Source organism: Globicephala melas, chromosome 10, assembly GCF_963455315.2.
Source record: "Globicephala melas chromosome 10, mGloMel1.2, whole genome shotgun sequence".
Lineage (NCBI taxonomy): Eukaryota > Metazoa > Chordata > Mammalia > Artiodactyla > Delphinidae > Globicephala > Globicephala melas.
In genome coordinates, this window is record NC_083323.1 from 61,489,746 (window position 1) to 61,502,940 (window position 13,195).

Here is a 13,195-nt window from a genome sequence, read left to right on the forward strand (position 1 = left end):
AAGGGCTTTCCACACCTTATCCCATTTATTCCTCCCTACATGTAGAAGGGTGTGACTGCTGCTTTCAGAGAGATGGAGGGTAGAGGCCACTGTAAAATAGCCATTATAATAAGAGGGGGTGGTGTGTGCACCCAGGTCACCGTCTTTGAAGAGACTGAGAACGTATTAAAGGAAAATAGACAAATGTCCTGCCGTTTACAGTGTGTTGCAGTTGCCCTGAACTTTTCCGGGCAGAGGGCTAGATAGCAGATATTTTAGGTTTTGCCAGCTACAAAAAATAACCCTTTCAAAATGTAAAAACCATTCTTTGCCAGAACCTTAGAAAGCCAGGCCAGCTTTGGCCCACAGGCCACAGTCTGCCAGCCCCTGAGCTAGAGGGCAGATGCTTGAAAGTGTATCCATTGTTTGCTGCCCAGCTGGGTTTGCCTTCCCCTCACGCACCCACCCTGCCCCTCCCTCTCCAGATTGCCTATTGGTGTTGTTAGAGACCACAGACGTCTCAGCTAAACCGTCTCAGCTACCTTCTGCTTCCGGATCATCTGTGCCATTGCTTTCCTATACTGGTCAGGAAACTGAAGGGTCAACAAAATATATATACCAGGGATGGAGGGAAGCAGAGTTTGGGGATACGGTGAGCAGAGATAAAAGGGAAGGCTTTCTACCCATGCACATGCCCAAATCCTAAGAAATGCTGCCCAGAGCCTCGGTAGGGAGGGCTCGGATGGGCCACGGGAAGGAATCCCACGGTCCTGAACAGCCAGCCGCTCTGTGTCCTTTAGAAGGGGCAGAGGGGAAAGGAGAAGGCAGGAGAGAGAAAAGAAATTAGAACTCCCTATAGACCCTCTGCTTGATTCATAGATGTCTTTTGTTTGAGATGTACATCAACAAAACCCCCTTCCCCCAAGCTGGGGGCCAGGCACACAGTGGCACAGTCAGAGACAGGGCACCTGGCCCCCACCCATCACTGACGTCCCCCGCTCTGATGTCCGAGGACCATACAGCTGGAAGACAAAGCTCCAGTGTTTGAGGAATTAATTTGCTCCCTGGTCCAAATGCCCTGGTGGTGTGCAGGGCTTGCCTGAGGCACTTGCATAGGACCCACCAGGAGGCCTGCAGGCAGCACCCTCCCTTCCTCCATTCCCAAAGTCAACGGGAGGCCAGGAGGAGAGGTGAGGGCCCAGGGGACCCTGAGAAGCAGGCCAGGAAATGCAGAGTGTTTCCAGAGGTTGCCTGTTGGTTGTGGGTCTGCAGCAAAGTTCCCCGTGTAGAGTTTATCCTCAGAGATAATTTGTCAGTGGCTTCTTGGTCAGAGGGACCTCTCAAAGCCAAGAGACAGGCCCAGGTTGGGGGAACCCTGAAGAAGTAGCAGGTTAGGGACTTCCCCGGTGGCACAGTGGTTAAGAATCCACCTGCCAATGCAGGGGACACGGGTTCGATCCCTGGTCCAGGAAGATCCCACATGCCGCGGAGCAACTAAGCCTGTGCGCCACAACTACTGAGCCTGTGCTCTAGAGCCCATGAGCCACAACCACTGAGCCCATGTGCCACAACTGCTGAAGCCTGTGCACCTAGAGCCCGTGCTCTGAAACAAAAGAAGCCACCGCAATGAGAAGCCCCACGCACCGCCACAAAGAGTAGCCCCCGCTCGTCACAACTAGAGAAAGCCCGCACACAGCAACGAAGACCCAATGCAGCCAAAAACAAATAAATAAATAAAATTATTTTTTAAAAAAGGAAGCAGCAGGTTAGTTCCAGAATGCTCATCTAGAATCCCAGGACTCTCTGAGGCTTTCCTGGCCTTACTTGGGCTGGCTTAGAACCCCTGGGAGAGGCCACAACCAGTGACAGAAAGCTTGCCTGAGCTTGAGGGTTTCCCAACCGAAATTCCTTCCAGAAAGTGGCTGCAGGAGCCAACTTCAGGGTGACGACAACAGCCATAGGGTAACGCCAAGGTCCTGGGTAATAGCCTTGACCAGTCAGTCCAGTGAACACTGATTGAGCCCCTGCTGTGTGTGAAGCACCTTGACCGGTTCTGGGCTGACAGAGAAGGTTTCTGCATGGTTGTGCCACATGGAGCCACCCACTGAGGGCAGCAAAGCCCCATCCAAGCCAGCCTGGCGTGGCACAGAGGCCAACAGCTAATGATCTCTGTGCACTCCTGCCCTGTCTGCCACCCCCGCCTCCAGCCCTTAGCCCAGCCCCTCTCATGAGCAACGTGGTATCTAAGTTCTAGATGTTTTTGTCAATTAATCTAAACATGGGTCTGTGCCTCCCTGCCTTTGTCTGAAAGCCAGAATCTTGTTGTAGCCCCCAAATGCTCCCTGTAGTTCAAGTTGAGCTTAATTTCACCTCGCTTCCTACTCTGTTTCTGGGAGCACCGATGTCCAAAAACAATTTCACATAGCTTCTGATAACCGAGTATCTACTGTGCTTTAGGAACTTTGCTGCCAAAAAGCAAACGATTGTGGCTTTTCCCTCAGCTACTACACTGAGCTCTCAGAGGACAAGATCTGTCTCTCTTTACTCTGTACGACTAACACGTAGCACAGGCCCTGGAAGCCCGTGTGTAACACATCCTTGGTTGAATGAATGAGTGAATGAATGCCTTTTAGAAGAGAGTAATGATAATTACGTCTCTCCTCAACCTGATCTTAGAAGGTGAAGAGAACATAATAAAAGCTCAATAAACATTTGCTAAGTGCATAAGCTAGTGGAAGAGGGGCTGCATATCCCAGGTGAGAGGAAAGGAGGAGGGAGGGAGTTCAGGAGGCGTCATCGGTGAGTTCACAGCTTTCCACGCCAGGTTCTGGCCCCTCTTCCCCCCAGAAGATGCACATGCTTCTCCCTCTGTCTCTCCAGATCCCCGACGTTTGCTGGTGGCCTCTTCTCCATCTCCAAGTCCTACTTTGAGCACATCGGTACCTATGATAATCAGATGGAGATCTGGGGAGGGGAGAACGTGGAAATGTCCTTCCGGGTGAGAGTGAAGAGGGCTTCGCGGGGGAACCACAACGGCCCAGGGGACGGCCTGAGAACCTGTCTCTTAGGCAGTGCCAGGGATATCAGTTCTTCAGCTGAACTTGGAAGGGTGGCTGTTTCCCGTCATGGCCCCACCTTCCCTCTGCCCCCTCCCTGTCCATGGCAGTAGGGGCTTGGGAGTCAGATTGGACAACTTGAGAACAAATTACTGGGCAGAACTCCTCAGAGGGAAGGGGTAATAGAGGTAATAGGAACCAGACATCTGGGGACTGGTGACATCTTTCATGATGTCTGTTGGAAAAGGGTTAGGGTGAAGGTGGAACAGGTCAGTAAGCAGTCACTATCCTTTTTCTGGAAAAATCAGGCTCTGCTTTCCAGGTCAGAGACCTCACGCCTTGGTAGCCTTAGGAGTTTCCCTCCCCCTCTGTTCAGCAAGCCCTTCATAACCGTAGGAGAAGATGATGGCCAAATTCTGGTGGGCCCCAGAACCGAGGGATTTCAGGAATAAGGAAAATCAGGATTAGGTTGGAAGAAGGGCTTGCCTCTCCATGAAATCTACACAGATCCCCATCCAGGGGAGAGTAATTAACAAGCGAATGAGCTTGTTTATGAAGTCATCTCTCACAGTGCTTGGCACATACAAGCACATCATTGATACCTGCTGTTACTATGGCTATGATTATGTATTTCTGTTGCTTTTATACTAAAATGAATGACAACATACCTCCCAATCTAAAACCTGAAAAAAGGAGAAGACGCAGGTGGAAGGGATGTTGTAAACCAGCCCTCTGACAGAGGAGGGTCACCAGCTCAGTCACCATAACTCCCATGGTTCTGATCCTAGGCTCGTCCATGAGCCTCTGACCTGTGTTCAGTCTCTCTGCAAGGAAGCTAGTGTGCCAAAGGTCCAGGTGACCACAAGCCACCTGATGGTAGCTATTAATTAATGAATTGATGCTTTGATTAGGTCACAAGTTGATCTCGATTTGGAGGAGCTTGAGTTTCCAGTAACACCTGCGTGAGCTGATAAAATCACATTTCCAGGTCAAAAAGCCAGGTGGGGCTTCCCTGGTGGCGCAGTGGTTGCGAGTCCGCCTGCCGATGCAGGGGACGTGGGTTCGTGCCCTGGTCCGGGAAGATCCCACATGCCGCGGAGCGGCTGGACCCGTGAGCCATGGCCGCGGAGCCTGCGCGTCCGGAGCCTGTGCTCCGCAACGGGAGAGGCCACGACAGTGAGAGGCCCGTGTACCGCAAAAAAAAAAAAAAAAAAAAAAAGCCAGGTGTCCAGAGCTCACAGTAGGGAGATGCACATAAAATTCGCCAAGTGGCTTTTCTCCAAAGTGGGCCCTGGTAACCTCAGGACCCTGCAAATTTCTGTTTGCTTTAATCAGAGTGAACCAACATCAGAGAGCCAGAGATTGTGTAGTTATGGCCTGGGAAGAAGCCTGGTCAGTGTCTTTTTTTCCAGCGAGAGAGCGCAGCGCAGCATTTCCCTGAGTCCGTGGACCTGGGGTCTGGCACCCTGGGAATGGAACAGAGCTGCTTGCGGGGGAGGTTTTCCCACCCACCCCCTGAAATTCCCATCCCATATCCTCTTACGGCAGGTGTGGCAGTGCGGGGGCCAACTGGAGATCATCCCCTGCTCTGTGGTCGGCCACGTGTTCCGTACCAAGAGCCCTCACACCTTCCCCAAGGGCATCAGTGTCATTGCTCGCAACCAAGTGCGCCTGGCTGAGGTCTGGATGGATAGCTACAAGGAGATTTTCTACAGGAGGAATCTGCAGGCAGCAAAGATGGCCCAAGAGGTGAGCGGGGAGGGTGCTCAGGAGGTGTTTAGATGAATAGAAGGGCAGAATCCCAGCCCCTAGTCAGGAGCTTAATGATGACAGAGACCCACGCATCTCCACCACCTGGTGCCTTTACCCCTCAGACCTTGGGAGCTAGAGCCCAGGCTGTATTTTGGAGGCTAGAGCATGAAGAGAGGAGACTTTGTTGTCCCTGCCTGGAGAGCCCCAGTATCTTTTAGGAGGGGAGGGAGAAAAGATTTGGAGGAAGAACCTCTTACGGGAAGAATGGCTTTACTCTGAGAAACTAGGAATTGAGGACTGGGAGAAAAGTGGGAGTTCACAGGAGATGCAGGTGGTGCTGTGGGTGCGGGTCCCAAAGCCGAGGCAGGGGGGTTGGGATTAGATGTGGGGCCCAACTGGTCCTGAGCAGGAATGAACAGGAGACCCGCTCTGGGAGGAAGTAGTCCCAGAAACTCTGGGCTGCTTCCACCCAGAAAAGAAGGTCAAGGCTTGTGGAACTGACCCTGAGGGGGCTGGCTCGGTTGACAGAAATCCTTCGGGGACATTTCGGAGCGACTGCAGCTGAGGGAACGACTGAACTGTCGCAACTTTTCCTGGTTCCTGCACAACATCTACCCAGAGATGTTTGTTCCTGACCTGAAGCCCATCTTCTACGGAGCTGTGAGTCCTGAGAACCAATGTGCCCGCCCATCATCACAGAACCCCCGGGAGAAAAGTTCAGGACCACTGACCCCGCAGCTGGATGACAAACAACTGATTTTTACTCTCCACGCTCCCTTATCCGGGAGGAGGACCGAGAGGCCACCCTGGGCTTCTAGAGCTAGCTAAAAACCTTGTAAGGAGGAAACAACCCCTAAGCAGCGGTTCTCAAATACTCACAGGCCTCAGAATCACCAGGAAGGTCTGTTAAGACGCAGGCTGTTGACTCAGGAGGACTGGGTCGGGGCCTGAAAATTTGCATTTCTAACAAGCCTTCAGGTGATGCTGACGGTCTGGGGATCACACTTTGAGAACCACTGCTCTTAAGGACATTCCCATATGCCGAGGGCTTCTCCCAGGGACCTGGCAGGTTGCCCACCCTGACCTTGCCCAACCCCTGGGCTCTGCACCTCACTTTACTATTCACTTCAGGCGTCTGCCTGAATGAGCAGAGGAGGAAAGTCACAGAGGAGAAATCCAGCCGTGCACATTTATTCCAGGTGGATCCCACACCACAAACCGAAAAATTCCTAACTGTGCTCCCCTGCTTCCCCTCTCTGCTCAACATTCTGCAGCTCAAGAACCTCGGCATGGATCACTGCCTGGATGTGGGAGAGAATAACAATGGAGGAAAACCCCTCATCATGTACACCTGCCATGGCCTTGGCGGCAACCAGGTACGGAGCCCAGCCCGAGGCGAGCCTGTCTCTGGGGCCTCTTCTCTCTTCACAGGCCCCCTTCCTCCGCTCATAATCGTCCTTTCCTGAGGACTAGGGTAGGGGAGATCCAGAGAGAGGGGGAGATACCAGCCCTGCCCCCAGTCTGAGGGGGAATGCATGATACCGACAGACAAGGTCTTAAGTGTGGACCGGGGCATCCAGAGAGGAGTGGGCAGCAGTGCCGGCTGCTAGAGAGGGGCTGGGGGGGAGGATTGTTTTTTGGTTGGGGTTTTGTTTTCCCACACTCCCCACCCTGGCAGGGGAGGATTGTTCATCAGAGGAGGCTTCCTGGAGGATGCCAGCTGCTGCATGGTGTTTTAGGGTGACTGTGGAAAATTTTTGAGCCCCTCGGCTACACTCAACTTCTATCTTCAATGCCTTCCCTACCCAGAAGTTACCACTATGATCCTAGCACCCATCAGTGACCCCAAAACAACCACCTAGCTACTGACATCTCACAGCTACCTGGCATCCTGGGAATTTCCCCCATGCCCTACAATGCCCAGCTCTTCCCTGAGGAATAACTAATAACCTCCCTGGACGCAGCCCCTCAATATACCCTGAATGCCCAGCATTTGGTAAGTAAGAGGCACTTGAAACAGAGTTGAGGGCTTCCCTGGTGGCGCAGTGGTTGAGAGTCCGCCTGCTGATGCAGGGGACACGGGTTCGTGCCCTGGTCCGGGAAGATCCCAGATGCCGCGGAGCGGCTGGACCCGTGAGCCATGGTCGCTGAGCCTGCGCGTCCGGAGCCTGTGCTCCGCAACGGGAGAGGCCACGGCAGTGAGAGGCCCGCGTACCACAAAAAAAAAAAAAAAAAAAAACAGCTGAAACAAGGAAAGGAGTGGCATGGGCCACTGAACAGGATGCCAACAGGATGTTCAAATGAAGACTAAGTCACTGGAGCAATTTCCTGTACCGCTGGCCCGCGTGGTGATTTTAGGTGGTACACTGATGAACATTTTTTCAATAGTAATCTATTAGCAAAAAAGAACTAGCACATAATTTCACCAATAATGCTTTAAATGAGGCTAATTTTTTTTTTTGGAGTCCTGACCACTGGACCGCCAGGAAAGTCCCTAAGTTAAGTTTTTAACTAAAGAAAAAACCTTTAGTAACTATTATCTGTCATTCCAGTATCACCCAGATGCGGTGGCACATGAATTACTAAAGCCTTGACACCTACTCACTTTCCTCCCCAGGAGGCCATCTGTGGTTGGCATCTCAAGGCAGTTGGCTTTGGAAGATGGTGGGCAAACTCTCTGCCTGCCCCTCAGGACCTCCTCTTATCTTGTGTTCTAGTACTTTGAATACACGACCCAGAGGGACCTTCGCCACAACATTGCGAAGCAGCTGTGTCTCTATGCCGGTGCTGACACTCTGGGCCTTAGGGGCTGCCACTTCACGGGCAAGAATAGCCAGGTGCCCGAGGATGAGGAATGGAAATTCACCCAGGTGAGTCAGCGGCCCAGAAAGCTCAGAATCAAGAGCCTGAGACCACAACTGCCCCCTCCCTTCCTTCTGCATCTTCTGCCTGAGATACTACGGGGTGGATCCGGACAATGTACAATAGGAAGTATGGAGAATGTGGGCTTGGTCACAGGCAGGGTTCTCAGGGCCTAAGTAAGGTTTGGTGATGGCTGGTTCTGCCTGATATAAAGATGGGGTCGGGGGCTTCCCCGGTGGCGCAGTGGTTGAGAGTCCGCCTGCCGATGCAGGGGACATGGGTTCGTGCCCCGGTCCGGGAAGATCCCACATGCCGCGGAGCGGCTGGGCCCGTGAGCCATGGCCACTGAGCCTGCGCGTCCGGAGCCTGTGCTCCGCAATGGGAGAGGCCACAGCAGTGAGAGGCCCACATACTAAAAAAAAAAAAAAAAAAAAAAAGATGGGGTCGGGGTTATGGTCCAGGACCAGCTGTGTCATAGCTCACGTATTTATAGGCTGAACACAGTGGATGAAGTTGAAGAGTCACTTGTGGTTCCTGCCTGGCCTCTGTGTGCCGGGCACAAGGCTGTGCACTCACATACATTGGTTTGGTTAATCTTCCAAGTAGGGGGTGTCCCCACCACTAGAGATGGGCCAGCCGAAGCTCAGCAAGTTTGTGACTGGCCCAAGACCCTTCACTAGTAAATGGTGGGCCTGGGGTTCTGATCCAGATAAATCTGACTCGAAAGCATGGGTTCTTTCCATTATACCACACTGCCTCGGGATAAACGATGTAACTTCTACAGGATTGGGCCCAAACCAGCAGCCCCCAGTGAGCCTCCACACCCCACTCCACCCCAATCCCCAGTCCTTGGCTTGGGGAAAGAGGAGCCTAACCTTGGAGCTACAGGGAAGGGAGGAGTCTGAACACGATCAAAGGCAGAAGGTGCGGGTGGGCAGCAGTGGCCCAGGTCTTTGAGACTGGCCATCTGGAGTTGGGGGTGGTCCTGAAAGCCTTTTTCAGTTAGCCCATGGTCCTGCCTTCCTCTGTTCCAGCCATTCATGCTAAAGCTGGGGGTGGAGAATTGGTACCATGCACAGGTGGAAACTCAGGAAGGCATCCCATCAGAGTATCTGGCATCCAAGGAAAGGAATTTGGAAGTGCCCTCTCTGTGCCTCATTGGGTTTCCTTTGCCTTTTGTCTACTGACCCCTATTTCATTGCCCCCTAGTAGCACTGTCAGAGGTCTGAGGCCCAGGCTGACCGTTTGCCGTGTCATCTTTTTAGGATCAACTCATCAGGAACTCAGGATCTGGTACCTGTCTGACATCCAAAGACGAAAAGCCAGCCATGGCCACCTGCAATCCCAGTGATCCCTACCAGCACTGGCTCTTCATCTAGGCCCTGGATCACCCCCCTGTGGGAAATCCCACAAACCTCTTAGGAAACAGGATTTGGGGGAACCTGATGTTTGAGAACCTGATCATCAGTTCCCTGTCGGCCTTAAAGATGGATTTCAAACTCAATGCAAATCAAGGCAGGACCTTCCTCCTCCTTGCAACAACAATGGGCCCATTTTCTTTCCTCCATGTTGGTGGAAGAGACCGTTAGAACACATAATACGTTACCTAGAGCTCTCCTTCTGCCCTAGAAACAGACTTGCAAAGCAGAGGAGGCAGCTGGGCTAGAGCCCAGGGCAGCAATGCTGATTTCAAGAAAAGTACCTCTGCAGCCACGTCCTGAATCCCTCATCATCTAGAACACCCACAGAATCCAGTGAAACGGTATATTCTACCAGAGGAATTAGAGGTCTAAGAGTCTCCCTTGCTAACATTACCTGAAGCTTCTTGACAGGAATCCTTTATCTTATTTCATCTGCACGATAGTCCCGTGAAAAAGACAGGAACCACCGTGCCCATTTTATAGACAAGAACGCTGAGGCAGAGAGAAGTAAAGGAGCTGGTCTGTATCCTGAACCCGGGCTCCTCCCACCACACCACAAGAACACTAGGCAACTAGCCATCAGCTCCCCACTCTCTCTTCCCTCCAGTCTGATCATTTCTGGCTGGCTGGTCTCCATAAAGCCTAGAGCAGTGCAGCCAGGTAGCTGTGAGGGAGACCATATTTAGGAATCCCGAGATGTTCGTTTTGAAAGAAAACTTGTGGAGCCAGTGATTCTCAGGTTTAAGTCCCGGAACCTTTTTACAGCGCTCCATGTATAATGTAGTTCAGAAGCAAAATAGCCACGGATGAAAATGAGGGTGGGTGAGGGCATTGCCCACCAGCCCCTGAACTTTTCTAAAAGTCTGCAAGCACAATTTGAAAATCATCGTTTTAGTCCAGCCCTATCATTTTCATATTATGAAACCAAGGCCAGATAAGTGAAGTTATTTGCCCCAGGCCACACAACCACGTATCGGCAGCCCTGAGGCTAGGACCCAGATAAGGCTAACGAGAGCCCTGGGAAGTCTGAAGAAGCCGGGACAGCAGGTAGTGTGGAGCACGACTGCGCGACGCCTCGTCTGCGGTTCTCGCGTGAACTCCCCGCACAGAGCAGACCTGCCGTACGTGTCAGCTCTTCCCCAAGCAAGTTGGCCCCCACCACGCATGGCTGCTTTGCCTGAAGTAGAGAGCCCAGCTGCCCAGAGGACTCATTCCTTCTTGGAAGGCTTCCTACTTGAGTAGCAGGCTGTCTTCTTGGACAGCACCACATGAGGGTGCCGTGGGACCACAGCTGCCTCTGCTTCCCACGCAACTCCCCGCCGCAGGAAGTCTCCTAGGTCCCATGGGGTAGCCCAGCCAAAGGGAGAGGAGAGAGTGGCCAGGACGTGTCCTGGAGTGGGGAAAGGGAAAAGTTCTTTCCCAGAAAGAGAAGAGAATTGCACATGAGATCCCACTGGAAATAAAGGTTTTACGGCATTGGTAAAGGAAGTTTGCACTGGGTTCCTCCTCCCCTGCTATGCCCCTTAGCTGATCCGTTTGGAGGATCAGTTGATTCAAGCTGTGAAGAATCACACACATCTGAAAAGTTCTGTCACAGCCACTGTCTCGTCTCCAAATATCCTCTGGCCCCCCAATTTAGCCTCCACGCTGTGTCAAGCACATGTAGACATGAGGAGGTAATAAGGCTCTTCCCCTGTGGAACTCATACTTCAGCTGGGAAAACAGAGGTAAGCAAGTCATGCCAAGCCTGGAGATGTTCAGAGATGTGCTACATGACTTAGAACAATTCCTTCCATTTAGGGAAGCCTCACAAAGTTGGTGACATTTGACCTTAGACCTCAAAGGATGGATCCTCAGGTAGGAAGAGCTCAGTAAGCAAAGGTCTCAAGTGTGAGAAAAGTCGCAGAGGGACAACAGTACATGTGGATGCAGGGAACCAGGAGGACTGAAGGGTGGGGGCGCAGTGAGTGTGGAAGCTAGAAGGTCAGGACCACATTATGGCTTTCATGAGCCCTAGGCACTTGTGCCTTCATTAAAAAAGTGGTAAAGAGTATGTTTTATAACTGCATTGATATAACAACGAATATAATCCAGGATGATTGTATTCTGATTTTAAAAGAAACGGAAACATTTTTGTGGGCCTAAAAAGTATTGTGGGAGCTTCCCTGGTGGCGCAGTGGTTGAGAGTCCACCTGCCGATGCAAGGGACACGGGTTCGTGCCCCGGTCCGGGAAGATCCCACATGCCGCGGAGCGGCTGGGCCCGTGAGCCTTGGCCACTGAGCCTGTGCGTCCAGAGCCTGTGCTCCTCAACGGGAGAGGCCACGACAGTGATAGGTCCACGTACGGCAAAAAAAAAAAAGTATTGTGGGCCTCAGGCACTGTACCTGCTGTGCTTACTGGGTTAGTCGGCCCTGTAGAACAGTGGCTTGGGGCCCAACTGAAAAGGCTTTGAATGCCATGCTAGTAAGTCCAGTAAATCCTAGGGAGCCTTAGTCCTTAACTCCAATCTTAGCCCTACTCTTGGTTGCATTCAACATCCAAACATTTACCAGGCACTGTTTGTTTGCTATTTATCCTAATATCGCTCATACTCTCTGTAGCATCACTCAAGAGCTCTCCAGCCCGATCTCATGACGCATGCCTAACTGAGGAGCCCTGCTGTGGTGCTCAGTTTCCTCACCCCGACCACACAGCAGCAGAGCATCTTGCAAGGGCGGTCAGCTAAGGGTAACCCACAGGGACTGAGAGATGCAGCAGGTTTGGGGGTGAAGGGAGGACTAGGGAAGAGAGGTGCTCAAGAAGAGGGAGAGGGCACGAACAGGGAGGTGGGAGGACTCAAGAAACCAGCTTCTTGGCCTCCCCTTAGCCGAGGATGGCCTTGCCCTAACCCCACATCTGCACTATTAAAATCCACCCCTCTGACCATTCTCAGGCTAACCTAAAACCTTAAGTCCTGCTTAAAATCTTTTTTATTTATTTATTTATTTTTGGTCGCGTCGGGTCTTCGTTGCTGCGCGCGGACTTTCTCTAGTTGCGGCGAGCAGGGGCTACTCTTCGTTGCGGTGCGCAGGCTTCTCGTTGCAGTGGCTTCTCGTTGCAGAGCATGGGCTCTAGGCGTGCAGGCTTCAGAAGTTGTGGTTCACGGGCTCAGTAGTTGTGACTCACAGGCTTAGTTGCTCGGCAGCATTTGGGATCTTCCCAGACCAGGGCTCGAACCTGTGTCCCCTGCATTGGCAGGTGGATTTTTAACCACTGCGCCACCAGGGACGCCCAAGTCTTGTTTAAAAGCTTGATGCTCACTAGCCCTGTGTTACTATCTCCTGGCTCCAGGAACCTCTCTCCCTTTAGAACTGCATGGCTCATCTCCTTTGGGGATCTGTTTCCCACTTGAAGAGTATTGGCGCCATTGCCCAAAATGGATAAATGTCCCCGAATATATTCTTATTTTTAATTACAAAAATAAGGGACTTCCCTGGCAGTCCAGCGGTTAAGACTCCTCACCTCCAATGCAGGGGACACGGGTTCAATCCCTGGTCGGGGAGCTGAGATCCTGCAAGCCATGCGATATGGCCGAAAAATTACGAAAAAAGAAAAAGTGAAATTGATCCTCACGACACTGCCATACCTATTGATTCATTCTCTAGAAGTAGTAACTTCTAGAAAAGTAATAATTTCCAGGTATAAACCTTCTATACCCTTTTTCTATGAATATACATAATATATAAAGACACACACACAGAGTACCATATTGTTTGAAACTTGATGTCTTCATTTAATATACCAAGGACATCTTTTCATGTCAGGTCATTTAAGTCTAACTCATTCTTTTTAAAAGCTGGATAGTATTGGGATTCCTTGGTGGTGAAGCCCTGGTGGTTCGATCCCTGGTCCGGGAAGATCCCACATGCCGTGCAGCAACAAAGCCTGTGCGCCACAACTACTGAGCCTGCGCTCTAGAGCCCACGAGCCACAACTACTGAAGGCCGTGCTCCTAGAGCACATGCTCCACAACAAGAGAAGCCACTGCAATGAGAAGCCCGCGTACTGCAACGAAGAGTAGACCCCGCTCACCGCAACTAGAGAAAGCCCACACGCAGCAACGAAGACCCAATGCAGCCAAAAT

At 51.8% G+C, this 13,195-nt stretch overlaps 1 protein-coding gene across 3 annotated transcripts in view; it reads left to right on the top strand.

Moving 5' to 3' along the window:
• The window catches only part of GALNT6 (polypeptide N-acetylgalactosaminyltransferase 6), a 37,893-nt gene extending 24,698 nt beyond the window's left edge, over positions 1–13,195 (top strand). For 2 of the 3 annotated variants that reach the window (XR_009565523.1, XR_009565524.1), the window contains 7 exons: positions 2,860–2,977; positions 4,584–4,784; positions 5,316–5,447; positions 6,062–6,163; positions 7,505–7,657; positions 8,915–10,797; positions 12,908–13,195. Coding sequence is in view for 1 of the 3 variants with exons in the window: in XM_030835030.2 (XP_030690890.1) it covers positions 2,860–2,977; positions 4,584–4,784; positions 5,316–5,447; positions 6,062–6,163; positions 7,505–7,657; positions 8,915–9,028 (820 nt within the window). In the remaining 2 variants the exon portion in view is untranslated. Of the gene's footprint in view, positions 1–2,859; positions 2,978–4,583; positions 4,785–5,315; positions 5,448–6,061; positions 6,164–7,504; positions 7,658–8,914 lie in introns of all 3 variants that reach the window. The other variant, XM_030835030.2, reaches the window with a different exon arrangement.